Source organism: Coloeus monedula, assembly GCF_965178545.1.
Source record: "Coloeus monedula genome assembly, chromosome: 1".
Taxonomy (NCBI): domain Eukaryota; kingdom Metazoa; phylum Chordata; class Aves; order Passeriformes; family Corvidae; genus Coloeus; species Coloeus monedula.
This window is the reverse complement of record NC_138781.1, coordinates 15,284,101-15,308,046: the sequence shown is the minus strand read 5'-3', so window position 1 is coordinate 15,308,046 and position 23,946 is coordinate 15,284,101. Positions and strand designations below refer to the sequence as shown.

Here is a 23,946-nt window from a genome sequence, read left to right as displayed (position 1 = left end):
TATACATATATGCTCAGTAAAAGGAGGAGACATTCCCAAAAGATGTCTCTGGTTTCTACATTACTTCACATACCTTTATCACTCTGGCCTTTGCGTTTCTCCTGCCCCAGATTCTCCACTATTTCAGTCTATTCTCCCAAATAAAGACCTGCTCAGCACCCATTAGGCATTTCAGAGTTAAATTATCTGTATTAGTAAGAATATGACTGCAGCTGTTTTGAAGATGAAGTTGATTCTCTTTTTTTCCCCCCAAGTAAATTTGAAATTCATTTAATGAAAAGGGCAAAGAATTTTAAGCTAATACCTGTGGGTAACCCCAGTTTGTTTTCAGTCTGTGACTCCAACAGATCAGTATCTGACTTTGACAAAGTAAATCTGGAGTCACAGTGGGGTGGTGCTGAGCTGTAGCCAGACATTTGATGGGAGGATAGGGTGGAACCCACTGCTTGACTACACCTAAACTGGACATCAAACATGGCCCAGGGGCTTCTGAGCGCTCACAAGTAAAGGTGACGTGGGCATTTCCACAGACATCATCAACACATTGTGCTAACTCATGAGATCTGACTGAATGCTGCTCATCTTTCAGCTTATTTGAAGGCTGTTTTCCTCATGCAATAGTCCACACAATGATGTTAGTGGGATCCACAGCTCCTACTAATTTCTTCTTATTACAGAAATCAAGCTAAAACCAGTGCTTGGAAAAAGACCTTTTCTAAGCTGCACACCTCTCACTTCCCAGTGCCTCTGAGACCCCCCTCCTTATCAAGTGGAGCTCACATCTCTTGCAGGAATGCCAATGTGGCAGTCACAGCTGAGCCTCCACGTGTAGCCTCATGGAGATGGATGGAGCTGCCATAACATCTGTATTATACCACTTTGTACCCCGGTACATAATGCATCAAATCTGTAGTACTTTACTAAGCAAATGCAGGAATTAGTCTTCTCTGCAGTAGTAACCATTCAAATAAACTAAGAAAAGTAGGATAGATCCAACACCAACATGCTTTGCTACTGCGTAACTTTTCTTCTTTCATCTTGCCCTACCTTTGGGGGATGATTCTTCCTCCCCTCGACACCTTGCTGAGAGGCCAGCTAGAGCTTCTAATCCTTCTCAAGAGCTTTTCAGCTGAATGACTGTACAAATATTTTGGTCAAGAAACACCCCTGAAAAACAAGGCTTAACTGTTCTGTTCCTCAGCTGGGTGACAGGGGTAATTACTGTGATAACTTCCCATCTCTCTCGGGTGTTATGATGAGAAACTCATTAGCTATTTTCTGAGTACCCTGAGCCAAGTCCTTGAATAAAAGAGCTGTAAGGATTGTTTTAACAATATTTAGCACTTCAAAAGTTTTGGAAGCACTACCTAATTTTCCCAAATGTAAACCAGCTAAATTCTGCAGGGTAATTTGTGTGCCACACCCCTCAGCCTTTTCATCAATCTTCACAGCGTTCAAGAACTCACATGATATGGGTGTACACTTTCTCTGTGTTCACTGGTCTTTTCTTTTTAGCTTTTCCCCCCATTTTTTCCTCCCTCCAGCACACTTTCATGAGTCAAACTTTGGGACTTTAAGGTATATCTGACAGAAATGATAGCAGAGTCCTTACACTTAAAGGAAAATACTCTCCATCAGTGCAGTATTTCTGCTCCCCAGCAGCCGCTGGCCCAACACCTTGCACAGACACCAACTGCTGTGAATTAAATCGTCTTTGCAGAATGGTCACCACCTGACATCGTGAACTATTTCCCTCTATTCATTACACATCCATCCCATCTGCTTTTTTGGGATGACTAGGAAGCAATAAAGCAGTTTGAGAAAAGAATCCCTGAATACTGAGTCAAAATACAGCTAAAGAAGCACCAGAGAACTGGCAAATGAAAACCTCCCTTCTCCATAGCAATGCTTAGTGTTTCCCTTGATGTAGCAATAAAATATCTGAAGCTTCTCTGTTCCAAGCTAAAAAGAGATGCCAACTGCATAAACAGGTGATTACTGTCAGGATGGGCAATGTGAATTTTTTCTTGCAAAAAGGTAATAGCTATTTTGTTTATGACTAGCAGCTGTTCTAAGTAAGTTTAATATATCATGGCTGTAACACGCCATATAGGATGGACAAGAGGAAAAAATAAGCAGGGGTTTAATAGCACATCTGTGGCTAGTTAGTTATGGTAAACTTCAGGTATGTGGTGATTTCAGCATATGTTCCTAAACATTTTCCTGGCAACTGGATCTAAGACAAAACCTGTTACAGTCTTTTGGGGAGTAATTAATGCACCTAGTTACTTCAAACTTCACCAAATTATGAAAAAAATCTGCTTGATTTCACTGTAAAAAGCACTGATGAATGATCATCTCCAGAAATGAGGCTCCAAGCCTGCAACAAGTTCTGTAGGAGTGGCAGGAAAGTTCTGGCCCTGAGCAGCGACACTGCTGATGGGACATAGAACATAAACACAGGACTCCCAATCAGGGAGCTTCTGAGGCCAGAGAGAATTATAAAGGCATAAAGCAGCCATAACTTGCATCAAGCAGAGCACAACTTCCCATTCACTTGTCATAGTGATGACACGCTGCAGTGCTGTTGCTGAGGAGTTGGCTGGTGTGCAGCATGTCTCTGTGTTTTTCCTTTCTTCTTCCCTGTAAAATAACTTGTCTGTATTTCCCCCATCTGGCCTGTCTTGCTCATGTTTGTGTGTTTCTGTTCTCCACAATTTCTGTCCATAATGGCCACTTGCAGGCCAGACTTGTAGGCGCTGCTCTTCATCTCCCGAGGAGCTGAGTCCTGGTGTTCCCTGCTTGCCCAGGCATGCAGACCTGCTCTACTGTGTCCCACAGGATCTGAATCTGCCTGCTGTGACACATGGGATGCTCTACTGCTTGCTGGGTTCATGCAGCCCCACCGTGCTCCTGTCCAGATACCCAACTTTGTGCACGCAACCACCATCAGCTTTTGATCCATGGTTTCTTTGCCCTTCTCCTTACAGGGGACAATAATGGTTCCCTCCTCTGTTACCCCATTGAGCCACCCTGCCCCATCACACTGGTTTTCACCCATCTCAAGAGTCCTTCATGGCAGGACAGTGGCTTTAGTGCTCTTTTCTCTTTTGCAAACTTCGTTTGTATGCTTCTCTCTCAGCCATATTTAGTTCTTTCAGCCGTTTCAATGATGAAGCTCTAAATTCAAGAATGTCTGACAACGGTCCCCTTCTCTGGAAAGAGCCAGGAGAGGGAGATCTCCTCAGGCAGCTGCAGGACTGTGGGCTTTGCAGGGGAGCAAGGCTTCATCAGTTGTGCACATTGACCATCAAAAGGCAGACCTGCTTTCCTGCCTCCTCTGCTTTCTTTCATCTTTGCCCTACTCCTGGCAGTCACAGTCTCACAGTAGCAACCTGAGGACACAACCCCGCTGATCTGGGCAAAGACAAAACAAGAAGCAACATCTGCCCAAAGAACTTGCTCTCTAACAGGCAGAGGGCAAGGTGCTGCAGGAGCAAAGGGAGTCCCTGAAAGCTGCACTAAGGATGAGAAGCTCAGCCCTCAGACTTCCCAACTCACAGACTAATGGCTTCATGTGTTACACCAACCCTCTGGGCAATCCCCCTTAGACATGAACTGGGGCTGCCAGCCATCAGTTGTTGTTAATTGTGAACACAGCCCAAGGCATCCCTCATATTGTCTCAAAAATCATGTCTGTTTTCTGGTTTCTGACTGTGGAGCTATGTTCAGCTCACGTTTTCAGGTTTTTTTCTGTAACAGGAGACCTAGGAGCATGGGCACAGTCTTATTTTTTTAGGAGCTTTTCCTCTGTTTTCTTTAAGGTCCTTTGACTTCACTCGGGGTAAATCTTCAGTGACTCCAGACAAATCTGCAGGAGTGCCTCCTTCCAAGGACTGCACCTCCCTTTGCAGCCCACAAAGTGTTCTCAGAAGAGATGTAGCAAAAATTAGCCCCAGGTGCAGAGAGGCAACTGAGATGTGCTGTCCTCTGTGCTTTTATCATGCTGTCTACAGGCTGTGACATCACGAAGACAAAAAGATGTCCCTTCCCTTTGACATTGTTCAGTAAATGGTCCAGTTTCAAATGGTCCAACGGAATGGTCCAGCCTGTTCCCCCTGCACACCTCTTCCCATCCCCTAAATCCAGGTCCAAAGCAGCTTTCCCAACAGAGAGCCATGAGCTCCAGGAACAAGGACCTGCTCTGTGTGGTGCACCATGACTACCTAACCAGAGCAAAAGCTTTTGTCTTGGGAAGAAGGGATATAAACAGGACTGTCTCCTACAACCAGGGAGAACAAACAGCTCAGAGCTGCAGCCATGCAGATGAGAAAATCGTTCTGGAAATTTTTTCTTACAACACAGAGGAGACAAGTATTTTAAACCCCCAGAACTCCCATTTTGCCTGTCATAATCAAGATATTTAAATAATAAACGGTAAGTTGTGGCAGCACAGCTTCCTTGATGGAAACCCTTGCTATTGTCACACCCACATGAAACTACTCTGTGACAAAACCTAAACCTGCTACTGATTGACTACTGTGTCAGCTACAAGGCTTTACCATGGGAAAATACAGGTGTTTCCCAAGCAGCAAAGCCACAAAGAACTTCGCATGCAATCTGCAGGGGCAGGGTGCAAGGGGTTTTGCTCAAGGTCCCCCTGTTGCCGGTGGCATTGTCCTTGGTAGCTGCATCATGTGTCAGCAGCTGCAGGCTCAGACCGTCACTGCTGGAAGACAAAAGGAGATGTCCGTAGAAAAGCAGGTCAATGACAATTACTCCCAGAGCCCTGTGAAACCGGGGCACCAGAAAACCTGTATGCAGTTTTGGGCTCTCCTGCGGACTTCTGCCGTGACCTCGGACTCATCATGTAACTTTACTGCCCTTGTTTTCTCACTATTAACTAGAGCAAATATTGAATGGGACTCAATTTATGAACATGTGTAAAAGCGCTTGGATAGCCTGGAATAAAACTCAATTAAGACAGGGCAAGCAGTTGATGGGCCCAACCAATTATTAAAGTAAATGATTCACAAACATACTTTTTTTGGAGAGTGTCATTAAACCAAAACAGATTTGCAAATTATTCACCTGTTTCTAGAAGCTGAATAAACCATGCGGAGGGGACGGGTGGGGAAGCAGGCAACTAACAATGCTTCAAGAACGCTTGAAGACCATGTTGAAAACAAACCCTCTGGGTGCATGGCCGGGTGCCAGCAAGAACAGCAAGCTTTGGAAAGGTCTGCTCTTGTCCCTCTCCATTCTTGATAGATTCCCTTCTGCAGATTTTCCTTATGCTGAGAAAGCTGATGTCGTTCACCTCAGCTGAGCCATGGGCTGTGCTCAGCTGTGACGAGAGAGAGGGCAGGAGCTGCCCGTCCAACTTTTCGGAGCAAAGCCGCTGCCTCCCGCGGAGCCACCGCGGGCGGGCCGGGGCGGGCCGGGGACGGGCGGGGCGCCGGCACCGAACCTCCCCGTCCCTCCCTCCCCGCCCATCCCATCCCCGCCCATCCCATCCCATCCCATCCCCGCCCCGCCCCGCCCCGCCCGTCGCGGGCTCGGCGCCTCCCGCAGCCGCGGCCGCTGAGCGCGGCGGCCCCGGCGCCACCCGCGGGACCTGCGCGGCCGCCCGGAGCGGTGAGTGCCGGCGGGGAGGGGAGGGCGCGGTGGGCAGCTGGAGGAGGCGGGGAGGGGAAGGACGGCGGCGCTCGGAGGTGTCCCGGAGCGGGCGGCGGTTCGCGGCAGCGGGGGGCGCATCCCTCGGGTTCCCATTCTTTGCACCTGCTCGTTCTTCTCTCCCCACCCTGAGCGCCGTCTCTGGCGGAGCGTTCTGCCGGCATCCCCCTGGAGCTCGCCCCGAGCCGAGGTCCCGGGGAAGTTGGTCGGTGCCGCTCGCTGGAGCCGCTCCCCTTCTTTCACCACCGGTCGCTGTGGTCCTCTGCGCCCGGGACCGGGGCTCCGGCTGCGGCTCGGTACCGGCTCCTACCGACCCGAGAGGATGTGGCACCAGGGTCTGAAACGCCAAGTGCCGCCCCTCTTGGTATTTATCTGTACTCCCATAGTTACACGGTAGTCAAATGGCTCTTTGGGTTTTTTTTACTCTCTGGTGGTTGTTTTAAACCATGTCCTGTTGCAAAGGAGACAAAAACCCAGCTGTTCTGTCAGAAGGAGATCTGTGCTGTTATGTCATTTCATAATTGCCTCAGAATTGCAAATCATGGCCTTAGTCTGCTACTGGATCTGTGCCAAATGACTCTTGCATCTATTAAGGATGGGTGGTTGTTTGGGGTTTTTTTTGTTTTGTTTTTTTGGTTTTTTGTTGTTGTTAAGAGTTGAGAATAATGGCTTTTTATTGGCATGGACTCTACATGTTAAGCTTCTCCAGCCCATGTCTTTAAGTGAACACACGATCTAACTATCTAACTGTTCTAAGTAGTCAGTCTGATTCACAGAGTCAAGACATTAAATCTTGGCTAGTGACAATGAGAATTGTGTCCTGCTGAAAAGTATTCAACTACACTTCTTTGCGTGAGCTGAAGCAGTTTCTCACTGTTACTTCAGAAGTTCCGATTCTGCCCAGAATGGCTGTTCCTTTTTGTGGGTAACAGACACATGGAAAATAGCAACCTTCCGGCTTCAAACTAAACAATATCAGATTAATGACAGAGAAGAGCTCTGCAGATCAGAGATGCAGCCACTTGCAGAGCCTTAATTTGTGCCAGCACTTGGTTTGTAATCACAGAGGCTAGACCTGCCCTACCCTACTATGCTGTGCGGTTCTACCACTCACCATGGTACCACTTGGAGGAAAAACTGTGGTCCTGCCAGCTATTCCCTTTTCCAAGGATGCTTAGGGCAGCAGGAGGAAGTTGAGGCAGACTGCTGCCTTGAGGTAGAGTAGCTGGGCATGGCTGTGCCCCTCAAGGCAGGGTCATCTCTAAGCTGTGCCACCAGGGCACATTAGAATACCAACTAAAAGACCAATTTAGTCTGTCATTTCAAAGGCTGGGCCCTTCTGCATCCTCCCTTCCTATGCTGATGTTCAGTATTTCTCCATGCTGGAACATGTATTTGCCAGCTTTTGGAAAAGACGGATCTTTCAGGGTCTGCCAGGCCGTGTGTATCAACTTGCATGTTACGGTACTATATTGTTCTTTAGATGCATAACTTCACTGGCCTCTTATGACCTAAAAAGCACACAGAAAATAAACAAGGGCATATTGTTCAGTGGGAAGGATGCAGAAAGTTCTTCTGTGTTAGCTGTTAGTTAGGGAAACATTACTTTTAAGTGTTTCTCCTGATTGTCAGAGGAGTGACATGGCACATGTGAGCTTGTTTTTTGCCAAGCAAGCTCTGTTTGGAAGGTGAGGCATTTCTGAACTTCTTGATCACCTTGGAACTCGTTACAAATGCCTAGCAAAGTCCTGCCCAAATCTTCTAATTAATTTGGCCAGAGGCCATCCTAATTAACCTTTAGGGAGTTCAGGGGTGGGAGAGCTTGGTATGAAACAATTGTTCTCTTGTAATTTGCTGTTCGTAATGTGTTGACCAAGCCATGAGCTGCATCTCTAAAATCCTCTGCTGAAGCCATTACAGCAGTTTATTTGTTTTTAAACAGATGTTGTTTTCTAATCCTCGAGTGGAAAGGGTTACCTTACTTTCTGCAACCTTGTTATTGTGCTTTGTTGCAAGGGCCAGTGGACTTGGGCTTGCTGGGGAAACTTACTCACCAGTTCCATCTGTGAAGGAAGGGGTTGGTCAGCCTTTCAGCAGTCCTGATGCGATTGTTAAGGTCTCTATGTGAACTGATGACATCTTTTCACATCTACCTAGAAATAACCCTCAGTTCTTCTGGTATTGGCAGTGCCTGCAGGGAAAAAAACGCCGCAGGAGCCTCTTTGCCCAAGTGTATTAGAGTTAGGATGTTAATGGAATTTGTCAGCCATAACTTGGACTGTCTCAAATGGTGAGGCAAGGGAAAAAATCTGAGATAGTCGAAAAAAGGAAAAAAAGTTAAAGGCTGGGTTCTGCTTTTTGAAAACGCTGATGGCACCGTGCAAGTCACTAAGAGCGTGATGAAGGGGGAAAAATGAACATCTGTTTCTGAAATTTCAGGATGGTCCATCTTCCTCCTTGTGATGATGACTGATCACCTTGTTGCTCCAGGGACTTATCTGTGCTCAGGAACTGGGTCACCCTTCACCAGCCTGGGCTTACCTTACTGGTGGGCAGCCCTACCCAGCACACACAGTGCCTCAGCAGCACAGCATTGCTTGTGTGTAGCCTTCTCAAACATCTGTCTAGTTTTTTCTATGCTAATGCATAAAAATGCTACTTTGGCATTTATTTTCTGGTGGAGCAAGGGGTTGGGGGGAAATCCTGCTGAAACTACGAGTCAGGGCACACAGATCCAAGAAAGAAAGATCAAAGGCATCTGTAATACAGGAAGAAGCAGAGGGTCAATCTGGAAGAGAGGGCATTTGATTATACGTGCAAGGGTAATAGAAAAGGGATAACACACAGGAGAGGACAGTGGTGTCCAAAAATGAGTAAACAAACAGATGTGTAAGACTATGCTGAGAATTTATTTACTCCAGAAGACACAATCCTTATCTCTTTGAAAGAAGAGAAGACCACACCAACCTTGGAATGCTTCTGCTCCCAGCTACATTTGTGAGCAGGAAAAAGTGTTTGTTTACAGATCACTCCTCCGTGAGTCCTGGCCTGATGGGCCAGCCCATCCTGCTGTGATTAGTAGGATGCTAATGTGTGTAATCCTTTTGATCACAGAGCCCAGGCTCTATAAGTCATGTCACTGTCACCTCAAAGAAGTTCAGCCATGTGATGGATCCCTTATTAAAAATTTATGCTTTGGAAGATTTAATACAGTTATTATTGGGATCCTTTATTCCATTTTTTTTCTTTTGTCTTGTACAGATGGGGAGCTTTTCTACTAAAAAAATACAAACAATAGTACTTATTCATGAAGTCCTAATGTGGGAGTAGCTTATTAGTACTTTGCCCATAGGTACTTTAGGTGGGATGATTAGCCCATAATGTCTTCATTTTAAGATGTGAGCAACAAATGTGATTCCCTGTGCTTTGTTCCATCAGAGTGGACTGCTCCATGCAAAACTATAAACAGCATGGAAACATTCATCTGGTCCTGAAAAGTATCTTTTTCTGCAGTTCCACTTTGGGAGGGAAAGAGTTGAAGTTGACTAATTATGCTTTGTGTAATAAATATACTATTTTGTTCTCCTGTTGTGACAGACAAAAGCTGTCATTTGAGGAAATACACCATATGCTGCCAATTGGTGTAAGGACTGGTTATATCTGGAGCACAGAGTATCAGTGAGTGCTCTTTAACAATTGCTCCTTCTCTGAAAAAAATCTGGACCAGTTTCATTGGACTAATGTGCTGGTCTATCATCAGTGAAAGCAAGCTGTTGACATTTTGAAAACCAGCTAATACAAACAGTGGTATCTGTGCATGCTTGGACGTATCCTCTCTCCTTGTTATGCATTTACTTCTGTTTGGATGCTTATGAGCCTCAGCGTATCAGGGCTGGATTGGTCCATGGCAAATTAAAAAATCAATCTTATTTCAGATACCAACTCCCATCCATGCAGAGTCAGACATGTTTTTCAGCAGTGTGAACCCAATACTCAAACACCCACATTACTTTAAAAAAAAAAAATCTCTCTCTCTACCATTTTTTCTTGATGAATGTAAGAAAGCAGAGTCTGAAACCTCCTAACAAACAGCAGCACCTGGAGAGCAAATAATGATCTCATTCAGATCTGCCCCAGGAGATGCTCTGCACTCTCCCTCTCTCATGCCATGGTGGGTTTGCAGATGCATCTGCAACGATGAGGTACAAGACAGGAATAACTACCTTCTGAGAGTTAAATGAACTCTTTAAGACTTGGTCCTCTCATCCTCCCCGCTTCCTGATTTTATTTGAGACACATTGTATCATTAATTTCTTCTCTGGCACAGTTCCTCCAGGATTTCAGTGAGGTCTTTTTGCTCAAAGAATGCAAAGAGGATGTGAGCTGTAATTTTCACTGTCTGTGAATCTCTGTGTTAGAGAAAAAAATGTGAACTCTCCTGCCCACAGGTAATGTGAGTTAAACACAAAAATTCACATATTTCTTTCTAATTTCTTTGAGGTGAATGGGAGGGACTGACCTGGGAAGACATGCAGAGCCAACATAAAGTTTGCTTATCTTCCAGCAATGACTTTGGCATGTCTTCCTGCCATGTAGTCTGCAGAGATGATTATGCATGTAGCACTAGCGGCTTTGAAGCCTTCAGTCCAGCATTGGCTGTAACGGGAGCTTTGTTGAAGCTTTGCCTGCTGCGTATCTGTGATCTGATAAGAGTCCTTTGGTCAGGACCCCATTCCGGTGCCTCTGCTCATCTCATCAGCTGCCTCTTCTCTGCTCAGGAGCCTTCAAACCACAGTGTGTGTTTGGCATCTCAGCCTCCCTATCCCTCCCATCCCTGGAGGAGAGGCAAAGTTTCTTTTTCTACCCCTGTGCCAGACCTGCTCCCCCTTAGCATTCTCCTTACTCTTCCCTGCAATGCAGAGATGTCAGGAAAGGAGGGTGCATGGAGAGTTGTAGCAGGAGGGGCTGGGGATAGAGGGAAAAGCCACCTTGAGGTGAGGTGACTATTTGTAACACTGAGAGACTTGTACGTAAGAGTTTTGATTTTCTTGGAAATGTGTGGGGCATGCCAACAAAACAGTAACTTTTGTGGGAGGAAGGTAGAGGAAGAACATCAAAAAGTTTAGTTTCCATCCCAAATCTCTTGTTTCTGAGGCAGGATTGCTTAATCTGCACCATTTCTGATAGATTTTCATTTAATCTGTTCTTGAAAACCTGTATTGGTTCACAACCTGCCAGCGTAAACAGTGGATAACTATCATTATGGTTAGACAGTTCCTCCTAATCATCTAAATCACCCTTGCTGCCTCCTAAGTCAGTCCCTTTGGTTTTCCACATCTGCAGCGAGTAGGATGAGATTATTGCTGCCTTTTAGCAGCCTGACATATTTTAAACTTGTTATCGTCTCTCATTCTCTCACCCTCATTCCCCCACACTTTTCTTCCAACTAAACAAGCCCACTTCTTGTACCCTCTTCTCTAGGGGTCACACTTGGTTAAATTTTTTTTCATTCCTGTGAACATCTTGATTGAGGTAAGGCCCAAACTGGATATAGGGCTGAGAGGAGAAAAGAGGATGATGTGTGATGCTCCTCTAGATATATTCCAAGATTATTCACCTGTGTGTACCAAGCCCTGCACTGCTCTTATCATGAAACCATAGAACTGTTAAGGTTGGAAAAGATCTCTAAGATCATTGAGTCAAATGATGTCTTTCCTCCTAGCCCCAGAGACTCTTTTGCTGTACCACTCTGTTTTCTACTTTTGCATTTCATCCTCCTTCTTCCACATGTATTTTTACTCCTGCCTGTATTGAATCTCAGTCATTCGTTTCAGACTAAGTCTCTGATTTATTAAGATTTTATTCTAATTTTAATCCCTGAAAATGTTCACAGCATTCCCTAGAGATTTGTAATTGTAATCTTCCTCCTAATTTACAAGTCATTAATGGAAATACCGAATAGAGCAAGACCCCAGGCACAGCCCTTATGTGTCTTTTCAGGTTGACATTGGACTTACAACTGTTCCTTGAGTACAGATTTGATGCATTTGTATGCCTGCCCACAGTAAATTATACCTCAATTGTATTCACCTGGTTTGCATATAAGGCTATCACATGCATTCATCAAAGCTTTCCTCATTCCAACGTGTGACTTCTACTGTTTTTTCCTCTCTAGTCACTATGCTCCCAGCTCCATCAAAGAAGAAAATTAAATAGATTAGGCTTAATTTGTTCTTGACAAGTCTGTATTTTCTGTTTCTCATGACTTTATCATGTGGGAGTGGATGCAGCTGCAGTGCAAGGCAGCGAGCGGGGAGATGGAAACTCTTCTTGGATCACACACTTGCTCCCTCCTGCTCCACAATAAATCAACACTTGTTATAAGTATTTACAAGTGGATTGAATACTAATTTTTCTTATTTGATATCAAAGCATGGCTGTTTGGTCTATGATACCCCAGATCTGTCTCCTTCCCCCTTTTGTTTGAAGTTAGATAATATGTTTACCCTTCACTCATCCTTTGAGAATTTCTAGGAGGTATTTACTCACTGCTTGGAGGCAGCCCTGACTAGTTTCCTACTCTTTCCTTACTCCTAGCCTATGCTTAATTAAGTCCCGCCAAGTTGAATACATCCAGCTTGCGTTAATATTCTCCAATCTCTTTCTCCTGTGTTCTAGAGTATCTTTGCATTACATATCTAACATTTGATCACAGTGAACATTATTGTTGAAGGCTCTTCAACCACATGAATTTTATCTTTCCCAATGGGGTGTGTGTCTGCAAGTCAGTGGATGTGGTGCTGGTTGTTTCCGTAGCAGAGGGCAGGGGCATGGCACTCTGCAGTGGCTGCATGCACATCAGCACTGCAGTCTGCTGGTTACACTCCCATCTGACTTTACTGTCCCCCAAAAAATGAAATTAGCAAGGTAAAAGCCTTGTTTAATGTGCGTTTGATAGGCTGTTTTATATGGACACATGCAAAGCCAGAGTGAGAAAACAGGAGCAATTAAAATGTCCAAAGACTTAGATGTTCTCCTGGGATGTAGCTTAGGGTTATATTTAGACAGAGCAAGTAGCACCATCTAGTATTAAAACAATCATAAGAACCTGTTTTCCATTGCTGTAGTCTGTCAGGCTTTTATCACTTGATCTGAGACTTTCAGGTTGTGTCTCTCTCTCAGGCTAAGTTTATTTTAATATTGTCAGCTAAACCAATTCAACCATTTCCAAGAAAAACTAGGGGGAAGGAGAGAAGGAATGTTGTTTTGCCCACATTAGAAAGGGGAAAGAAAATAAATCCTCCAGCTTTTTGATTGAGAACTGCGGTGCCATCATGTTCAGGAACAGGATCTATGGTGACAAGGCTTGGAGACATCTGTGCGTGTTCTTGGCAGACTTGTTTCTGTTTCGAGCTATTCCATTTCCTCACGACTTTTCTGCCCCATCCATCAGCATGCCCCAGCCTCTGGTGCTGAGCAGCCCACCTGTGACCCAGCCCTGTGCTCATGCCCTAACTGCTCCAAGGGATGTGCCAGCAGAGCATGCCTGTGTAGCACCGGCCCAGGGCTGTGCTGCTCAGTGGGATCATCCCTGTAATGACAGCTCCTGCTTCTTCCAGGTATAGGTGAGATGGGGTCTCAAATCTGGGAGCAGAGAGCAGGCATGGAGGTGCTTCTGCTGGAAGTGTAGACAGGACAGTAGGTGTTCATCAGGAGGGGAAGGAAGAAATTGGAGTGACAGATGCAAACTGAGAACTGGCCAGTAGAAGCTGTGAGGGGTACAGCAGGAAGGACGGGCTGACTGCCACAGTGGTGGGCTGTGTGGGAAGAGTGGCTGAACTGGTGGGACCAGGAGACAGGAGGGCAGGGAAGGGATGCTAGAGGAGAAGGGGAGGACGGCAAGAAGGATTGGTGAGTGCGGGATGGGGGAAATGAAGGCACTGGGGTACATGGTGGTGAGGAGTTAACAGGGGCAGGGGGGTATGGGGCTTCCTGGACAAAAATGTTGGTGTTGGATTAGATGGGCAGAGGAATGGAGGAAAGCACAGTACACAAATTACTGCAATTAGTTTTTTTGGCTCATCCCATGTCTTCATTGTGTGGACAGCTATTTGCCACGCTTAGGTTGATGTACAGAGACACCAGGTTCTTGCAGCAGTTGCTCTGAATGTACCTAGTTCATTTTAAAGCTAAGTCCTTCAGAAAATCAGGTTGTAAGCACTTCAGAATGGATGCCTAGAGTGGAGAGGGTTGTTTTCACTTTAGTCTGTCTGCATAAATACTTCTGTCTGGCACATGTCTGATATGGAATGGGAATAATGTCACCCAGACGTGAGTGAAGATAAGCTCGTTTAATGTGTGACCCATCTAGATAATACGCTTTGTAATTCAGATGCCTGTTAGTAACTGTGTCTTCAGAACAGTGTTTGAATCGCTGCTTCAGAGACAACCCAGGAAGAACTAGCATCACCTAGCCTGCACACCAATCAAGGCAGAAGTCCTGCAGAATTCAGTAGCCTCAAGTCACGTAATTAGAGACTGCAGCAAATTGTGTGTCCATGCAGGGTGCCTTGATTTTTGGCAATTCTTGATGTTGTATGCTTCATTTTGCAGTATGAATCATTTTCCTTCCATGTTTTCTTTTCTTGAAAGTTGTTACAAAATCTTTTACATTATTATTATAAATAGTTCTAAATAAATCAGGTATAAGTAGAGGTGGGCAGGGCAAATCACACCCAAGAAGGGCTTCAGGAGTTGTATTCAGCCAGTTAAAGAGTTGACACCTTCCCCTTTATTTCAAGTAGCAGAGGGCAGGAGAGCTATTACAGAGGGCAGCCAGGGCCAAATCCTCTATCACTTCTGGTCTCCCACCCAATATGTGCCTGCTGTGCTGGGACACTCTGTGGAACTTGGGCTAAAGGAAGGAGCCTGCCAAGGAGCTCCTGAGAGCACCATGAAGGGAGGATTCAATGCCATGCAAGTCATTTCAGAGCATGGAGGTAAGACTTGCTTCTGCCACTGCTGCAAGTGTTGGCATTCGTCATGACTGGTACTGGTCATCATACAGATGGTGGTGTATCCCCCCCCCCCCTCCGCCCCCAAATAACAAGGCTTGGGAACTCCTGCTAGGGAACTACAGACAAAAGCAGGTCATAAATAGAAAACTGTGTTTCCCCCACTGAGAATGAGTTCCAGAAGCAGCTCAGAGGAAACTAGCACCAAATTTCTTCATGGTGTTTATCAGGAGTGCTTCGGGCTTTTCTCAGGCCGGAGGTGAGATCTGTGCACATGGACGGAGCACCCCAAGGTGAGGTGCTCTGACGACGTTTCCATCTGGTGATCCCATTGTGTCCCGCTTGCTCAGGCTGTGGGTCTCCATTGTGTGTGTCTACATGGGGGCTGATGCTGATTTCCGCTGTTCACGCTTGTTTCTTTGCATCTGAGAGTGCTGTTGAGAAGTTTCCAGAGAAAAGCTTGGCCATCGTTTCCAATGTAATGCGGAGTTGTACTGGCGCTGGGGACAAGTCGGAAACGCTGGCAAGATAGCAGGCATCCTCAGGAAGCAAAGCCTATCAGAAAGCACTGATGTCATTGGCAAACAAAACAAATGAGGGCTGGAAAAACAAACTGTTTTGCAGCGTTGTTGATACTCCCTCGAATTAGAAGCTCTGCACAGCCTTTACTCTGCAGTCCAGTCTGACAGATTATTTACATGACAATGCTGCAGCAATGGTTTTGTTGGTCCTGCCAATCCAATTCCTTTGATTTTATTTTTTAGGTTTATTTATCTAAGGGAAGGCGGGGTGAGTGTCCTGGAGCTCTAGCCAGATTCAGAAAGCTGGCCAGCATCCTTGCAGATGGTGGGTGCTGACATGGTTGATATCCTGCAGGCTTTGATCAGTCAGGACCTCTGGCTTCCCTGTCCCTGATCAGGTCTGATGCAGGAGATGCTACTTCCTCATGACTTCTGCACAGCCTTTCAAGGCTGTATCTTGACAATGTCCCAGCTAGTAGCCACCTGCCACCACTGCTACTGGCTCCTTGGAGCTTGTGCCATGAGCATGGAGCTCCCTTGGTTGTTCCCACTGCAGTGTTGTGATGGGCATAGCAATAGCATCCTTCTCCCAGATGCGCCTCCCCACCACACAGAACACCATGGGGTTTCCTCTTCTACACGTGCTGAGTTTGCAGAGCAGGAGGAGACGGTCATACCAGTTTCTCATGGCACACTTCCACTTGTTGCTCCTCACCACTGGTGCCCAAAGAAGGATCAGAGTAAACCCCATGGGCTGGAGGTTTCTCACCCACTCACCTTTGCCTCTCTGATGGCTGCAGTGGGCAGCAGAGAGGGGGTTAAGCTCTGCTCCAAGCCAGCCCGATAATAGCAGGAAAAGCACATTTCTTCCTTGCACCTGTGAGCGCTTCGATGGGCTTTCTGCTGTGTATGGCAGTCACATTGGATCTTTCTCTTGTTAGAAGCTGAACAGCTCTAGCAGCCAGCTGTTCCCTTTGCTCTGCTCATACCTGGCTCCTTGCACAGTCCAGGCAGGGGGTGGATGGAGAATCAGCTTTTTAGGTCAGCATTCAAAATAACCCACAAAGCCTTCCCTTCCCTCCATGAGGGAAGGGTCCCACTCCTCCCTGCTTTCTGCCTGCTTGTACTTACTGCTGGCTCACCTACTCAGAGCTCTTACTGGGAATTTGGAGTTCTGTTCTAGCAAGGGCTAATATCTGCAGCACAGAGCTTTATTTCTCTGTTTTTAAAGAGTATGTAGTGTTACATATGTGAAAAGGGAGGAGATTCATTAAGCTCTAGGGACAAACCGGTTTAGGTGTTCAGGAGGCTCTCAGGCTGAAAAGCCACTTCTGCAGTGTTCCAGGTTAAATTGTGGCTCTGCATAAAAATTGTGCCTGTTTTTCTACACTGTGATCTCTCCTCAGGCAAGTGCTGTGGCTGCTGTGGGCAGCACAGCACAGAGGCGGCTGGAGGGTCCCTGCGTGCCCAGGAGCTGCAAACCAGGCTGGCCTAGAGCAGCTGGCCAGACCAGCTCCACAGCTGGCACAGCATCCAGGAGACAAGGTGGGACAGAAAACAGATGGGGTGCTGGATAGGCAAAAAGTGGCCATAACACAGAGTGCTGCAGCACAGAAACTGGTTTATATAGTAAGCCAATCCACTTCTGTGTGTATGTAGGCTGAGGTTTAGTACTAATAAATGTGCAGCAGCCATCTCAGTAGTTGCTCTGTTTCAAGTAAATCCTTGTGAACAGTAGTGAACAGACTTCTCCCTTTCTTCATGGCCAAGAAGAGCATTAGAGACCAGTGTATAAAATGCACTTGCTTGTCATGATCTTTGCAGAGACAGTCTCCTTTTAAGCAGCTGCCACTGCAGGGCTCGTGATCCTCTGATGGACCTGCTACTACTAAGGACACGCAGTACTCACTAGACATGTTAAATGAACTCTTCATGCAGGGAAAATCATCTTGTGTTTTATATTTTACATAAATCTATTTCTGTGTATTTTACCTTTTTAATCCACCCTTTTAAAATTTCTTTATTTTGGCAACACTGTTCAAACAGGGAGGAATGTATCAGGATGGGTCCATTGTTCTGTACAACCTTCAGAACAGAACATTACCTTCCACACATTTTAAAGCTCTGGAAGGACGGGTATTCTATAATTACCGTAATAAGCTGTGAGAGTGGTATAGACAATAGAGGCTGTTTTCAGCCAACTAATTCAGCTTGCTGGATCTTCGCTCTAGTCAGTGCAGAATTGAGGGCTGTTACTGGGGAAGAAAAATCTTGACTGTCCTGTGTCTTGGAAATCCTTGAGACAGAGTACACATGGGCATCACGTGTTGTTTCCAGCCGTGTTACACAGTGGAAGTGTGCTGTAAAAACAGCATACTTGAAATCTTAGGTTTTGTGTTATTCTAGCTGAGGATTGCAGAAGGCCAATGCAGGGAGAAAAGAAAAGTAATCTGTAAAAAGGACTGTTAAGGTGGGGTATTGCATGATGTTACCTGGGTTTCTCATGTGGTTGCATAATTTGTTTTTGTTCTTATGCATATTTTGTCCTTGTTCATGTGAACATTTTTATTCATTGGAATATGCGGAGCTGTAGGGAGAGGCTTATTGCTCTGTAATCCACCCCCTCATTCCGCAGCAACTTAAAACATAATACAGAGCACACCTCTCCATGACTGGAGAAAAACAGTTTTCTAAGGAAATGCCTGCCCAAGTTGTGGGCTTACCTCCAGTGCAAAGTTTTTATTTTGAGATCGCGTTAGTGAAATCGGAAAGCTGCAGTCACCAGTGAATTCTTGAGTGGAAGGGACTGAGTCAACAGCAGCAGCACAACATCTGCTGCTTGGCTGAGTGCAGGGAGGTGTATTGTCTAGGGAAGGACAGCACATGAATCATCAGCATCTGTATGCACTTTGCTTCATCTATTTTATTAAAAGGGAGGAAAAACTGAGTCCAGGGGATGAGACTCTTAGCTTCAGTAGCCTACTGGCTGATCAAAGATATCTTTCCTTGTCTAAAGTGGTCTTCCGCTTGTTTTTGGTTTTGTTTTGTAGTGATGGGTCCAGCTGGAAAGAGCTTTCTGATGGCACAGCTGTGAGGGAAACCAGCACAACATGTTCAGTGTCGAAGACCTCCTGATTTCTCATGGATACAAATTGTCCAAAAATCCCCCTGTTTCATATGAGAACAGGTATGATGGATACCGGCATGAAATCACAGGGAACAGATCTGGTCAGAGAACAACGCTGAACGGGACTGAAGTAGAATCCAGAGCTGGGGCGTACAGCAAAAAACCTCTGGTGAAAACCAGCTCGAGCAGCACTGAAAGCAGCCATGGGAGCCAAGGGAGGCAAGCAGGTCCTGGTTACCACCATGACCTTCAGGGTTTGTCCACTTTTCATACTTCAGAAGGGGGGTAAGTTTCAGCATCATGCCATGGCTTTGCTTTCTCTTTCTTTTGTTCTTGACGGAAAAACTAATCACGACTCTAACCCTTTACACCATCTTCTGTGATCCTTTCCTGCTCCCATCCTAGTAATCATTTCCGTTCACTGAATGTTCACATCCAGTGACACATCCATTCACCTTCTGCTAGAGAAAGGCCTTTGAGAACAGTGGGATAATGGGAAGTGGCTGAGTGTGGGAAAATATGTTTTACTAATGTGGTCTGTATCAGAAAGGCCTTTCTGATGGACTTAGGAAAGCTTAATCCTAGCACAGGGGAAAAAAAGGGGGAGAAAAGGTCTTACTTTTCTTCGCTTTTAAAAAACTGCACCCAGGTTCTTCTGCCACATGCACATCCCAGATTTTGCAGTGGATTCAGCCACATGCAGCTCTTGGTGGGTATTCCTATATGCAGTGAGGACTTGCTTGTTCTCCTAAGGCTGCGCTTGTGGAATAAGCATGAGGAGGTGCCTGTGCACTTCTATTTTAAAATGGCTCCAAGCCAGTGGAAGCTCTTGTTGTCACTCCATAGAACGTGCTTGTACAACCATGGCTTGCTCAACTCCGAGTACGTGCACACCAGGGTTGGGGCCAGCTGGGCAGGAAGAGCTGTGTGTACACACCGACGCTCGGCCATTGTTCTGCAGCTATTTGAGTGCTGCAGATGAACAAAGGAAAGGGGCTTGAGCAGGACTGGAAGCCAGCCCAAGTATGACGATGGTTTACAAGGAAAAGCCCCTTCCTCCTGCCGAGTGGGCTTGAAACTGAAAGCAGGGCAAAACACCATTGCCTTGGGAGCTTGTCCTTTTGCAAAGACCTTCAGTAACATGTGGCAAAGCCATGTGTCCCCTTACAGCTGGGCTTGTCTGCTCTTTCCTTTCACATCTCTTCCCCTTGCAAGTCTGTTTGCCTGGAGCAGGAATGGCTGCTGCTTGCCAGCTAGGATAATGGGCAGGAAGAGATGTGAACCCTCTAAAGCAGTCATAGGACAGCAAGTCCTGGTGAAGGTCTCCAGGTGGAACCATCTATTCTAGAGAAGGAAGGACAGAACACTGACGTAAAGGTAATTGGGAGGATGCTTCCTAGTGTGTTTTGGATGAAGTAAACTGGACAGCAAAAAAAGTAAGGAAAGATACTGAAAAAGAATGAAAGGGAAAAAGGTTTTGAAGCAGAGGAAGAGAGCGTGCAGTGGTGCTGAGGAAGCTGGTGCTGAGTTTGCAATGTGGGGAAATACTGGTGTGAAGAAGATCTGGCTATGCAAGGCTGGAAGCTACCACAGCAGTGCTGCTCCTGCACCCTGTTAGTCAGAGCCTGTGTGGATGCACAGGGGTTTGGGAGGGCTGCTGTCTCCCTGCTTCCCACTCCTCTGGGTGCATCTGCAGGGGCTCACACATCTGCCCCACGTCTTGGATATGGCAGAGATATCTGTAATTGCTGGCCTTGGCTACATACAAAATAATGCTCTCTAACAGTTTAAACATCTCTTTCTAGATGCAAGGGGTGGGACCTGCCAGTCTACAGCATAGTTAAATATTATATCCTGGTTTTGAAAAGTGGCTTTTCCACACAAAATAGGGAACACAACCCTGGAAATGGCTTTGTCACACTTTCATAAAAATAGAAATATTTTCTTGCTATTATTGTTACAACAAACTGATTCCCAGTGAGCCTACTGGGAGCTCTCACAAGGCACTAGCAGCTGGGAAAACCTTTGTATTATCCCTTCCTTGCCATGCCTGGCAGTGTGGAGTGCCTCCAGTGTGGAGCGTGACACAGCCGTGGCCCAGCTGGTCTAGGAAGGGAGGAGGGAGCTTTCTGGGCTGGATTTGGGGAAGCCGCAGCTGCAGCACTGCAGCACCTGCATGTCAGCTCCTGAGCCCCAGGTGACAGTCCCCTCCAGATCCAAGGCTGCTGTGTGCATGTGAGCAGCTCTAAAACTGAAGGCAAGATACCTGTGATGGCCCGGTTTGGAGTGCCTGGGCCTGTGACAGGTGGGGGCCATGGTGAACTCCACCAGGCATTTTGATATCGCTGCCTGGTTTCTGGACTGCTGTGGGAAATCAGCTTCTGGCTCCCAGGTTGGGAAAGTACTGCACACTGCAGAGACCTGGGGACAATTTGGGCTCAAAGAAGAGACAACCACCCAGCAAGATTATCTCTGGGCATTGCAGGCTTCCTGCCACCATTCCCTGGTGCTGCTTTCCCAGTCAGCACAGAGCAGGAGAGGGCCCAAGCACGCCATGTATGTCCTTCACAGATGGTGACACCTCCACAACAACTCAGAGCATGGCTCAGGCTCCTTGTCCAGGGAATTATCTACACCATACTGTTGTTTATACCACTGATGTAGAAGAGCTAATAACCTCTCATACATCATGGAAGTGAGTGATGTTGCCAGCCTCATGGCTGCCTTTGCAGGGCTTAGTGTGTTTTGTGATGGCAGGGGATGATACTGTTGTCTCCGCTTATTAAGGTTGTTCTGCTAATGGAACCTTGCTGAGGAGGGTGGAGGCTTCATAGCCACTGCTTCTGCTGCTTGTGAGGGGAGATTGATGCCCCAGTGGAATGGGGAAATGGTGTTTGGCTCTATCCTGTTCTTCAGGCAAAGTGTGAAGGAGGGCTGTCCTGGCTGTCCTTGCTTAACTGAGCATTTGGAGACCACACAGTAAAGGTCTGGAAGAGGAGACAAGTCAAAGAAAGTAGGAAAGCTGATCCTATGGGTATAGATGAGACTTATTTCTTCACAGGAGCACTTTGTCCTGATTCTGTTCTAAGCAGAGAGAAAAGGCACTTTGCTTAGTTGTTTGTGTGGGAGGAACTATGTTAGTAGCTAGCAAATTTAGCGATAAATAGATACCATCATTAATGAGATCACCTGCTGGAACAATTAGGAAAGTATACTGGTGTTTTCCAATGCTGGGTCTCAGAAGAGTGTATGTGAGGATAGGATCTCAAAATAGAACAGAAGCTGCCAGTGTCTAGAACAGCCCTCTGAAAATTTTTCCACCGTGCTGACTTTCTTAGCAGTGTTCTTTGTGGGGCACAAACTATACACCAGTGCCTGCAGCTCATGCAGGATGAGCTACTGAGTGCCCAACACCTTCCACTTGCATGCTGGCAGCCAGCAACAGGGACAGACACTCCCTACATAGCCCTGCAGTGGCCTCATTCTGCAGGGTTTGGACTTCGATGCCTGTGCCACACTTCTTCACTTTTGGCCCCATTATCTGCATCGTGAGGTTCTGCTGGTCCAGCATCACCCTAGGGGAAATGGGCAGCTTCAACCCACTGCTCTGAGCAAGACAGCTCAGTGAAATGCGGTCATGCAGCCAGTGCAGGGTGGACTGATGACCTCATTTCTTGTAAAGGCCTAAAATTCACAGAAAGCTAGAAATGGGTTTGGGGGGGGTTGAACAGTTTTAATTAAATTAACTATATAGAATCAATTCAAAGCACTTTATGAGAGCAAATGTGATACTCCTTAGAAGCAGGCCTGTTAGAAAAGAGTTCATAATGTTAAAATCCACCTCCTTTGTCCCTTGGGACCACTCTGCCCCTGGAATTTAAATCTCCACAGTTGGTCCCATGGGACTGCTCCATCCGTGGCACCTCTCCCAGCTGTCAGGCACTTGCAAGCTGCTGTGTCTGTGTGCGCATTTCTTTGTGTGTCAGTACCAGCACATCATGGAGAGGTACGGAATTGTGTAGTGGCACAGTCAGAGATGAGCTGTTGCACAGAGGGCTGTGAAGTCTTCTCTTTGGTGATGTGTCATGGACACAAAGACTGCACCATGACTGGTACTCAACATTTGGAGATCTAGCATTGCTGAGGCGGTAGTGAAGCATTTTAGAGTTGGAATGGCTCTTGGAAGCTTCGCCTTCCACCACTTCATTGACTGCAAGACCCAGAAGTGCCACATGTCCTGGAAGGAGGCACTCTGCTGTAGCTGTGGCCACAAGCAGTGTGGTTGTGCTGTGCTGCCCCACTGCTGCCTGCCTGCCATGCCTGCATGCAGGTGTGCCAGAGCTGCTCTCCATCACTGAGAGCAGAGGAGACTTCAGGATGGAGCTGTACTGGAGGGTCCTTGGAGCATCCTCTTGCCACTGCACAGTGCACTGTCATCTTCTTCAGAGGTTTACAGGGTCCCTGATAGAGGCTGGCTGTGTAACCACTTCTAGTGGCTTAGCCAGGACCTAGAGAGACTGATACTGTCTGTCCTATGAGTAGATCTTAGGAAGGACCAGGTTTAAAATGCTCTAAATGCCTGCTTTTAAATGTCTTTTTTACACTCATGTTGCAATGATGACATAGTACAGCTTACATGGTGGATTGTATCATGTTCTGAAATTCATTACTGGACCCTAGTTATTAATCTTTAAAAATAAATTTAGTATTTTAAACAGCTTTTAATAAGTGGAAAAGCAACCTTTCTGTTGATAAGAATTTGGGTTTACTTTGTGGGGTTTTTTTTAATGGTGAATTAAGCTTTGCAATATCACTGGAAATTTAAAAATCAGGATTTTTAGGTACTTTTCTAAGAGATGCTACCACTTAAGCAGGAATAATTTCAAAGAAGTCTGATGGCCTGTGCTGAGCAAGATGTCAAACTAAATAATTGTAATGGTCTCTTCTGATCTTGGAATCTACGACTGTACTTCCTGCAATTTCTGTAGATCCTTTTACAATGATGGATAACATCAATCAGAAAGAGCAGCCTGTCCATTCCCTCCTCACTCTTGCTGGACCCTGTTTCTCACATCATTTAGTAAACACAGATACAAATGGTGCCGCAGCAGTAGGGGGATGAGATCAAAAGGTAGAAGACAGCATTTGTTCAGCTGTATGTTTCCAGATGGAAATGTTGGTTGTTACTACAATCACATTCTGATATAGGGGATGTCCTGTTATATCTCACTGATTAATGGAGACGTCTGTTCCTTCTTGGGGTTCAGCAGTCGAACTGGATTTCGTGCTTCGGAGGCAGAACATTCTGTTAAGAAGTTCAATCTTAATCCAATTGAACTAATATGAACAAGATGCTTCTTATCCCAGTTTGGTTTTAAACTTTTAGACTCATAGGATGAAGTTAATATACATAAAAGAAAATTGCTGTGCATCTGGACGGCTTAATTTTCATTCTGAATTTTGAGTTGTATTATGTCTTCACAAACTCCTATTTAAATAGATCATTGTTTTCAGTAAAAAAGAGCCAGATGACACTGTTTATATACCTTGGGGTGGAGGGAAGAGAAAGAAATTCTTGGGTTCTATCTACATACTTGTCCTATTTCTG

At 46.0% G+C, this 23,946-nt stretch overlaps 1 protein-coding gene across 2 annotated transcripts in view; it reads left to right on the top strand.

Moving 5' to 3' along the window:
- Positions 1-5,551: 5,551 nt before the first annotated feature.
- JCAD (junctional cadherin 5 associated) overlaps positions 5,552-23,946 on the top strand; it is a gene marked incomplete at its 3' end in the record, with an annotated part of 32,453 nt that continues 14,058 nt past the window's right edge. For both annotated transcript variants that reach the window (XM_082302952.1, XM_082302951.1), the window contains exons 1-2: positions 5,552-5,637; positions 18,262-18,623. In XM_082302952.1, coding sequence (XP_082159078.1) covers positions 18,322-18,623 — 302 coding nt within the window. In that variant the 5' untranslated portion in view covers positions 5,552-5,637; positions 18,262-18,321. The remainder of the gene's footprint in view (positions 5,638-18,261; positions 18,624-23,946) is intronic.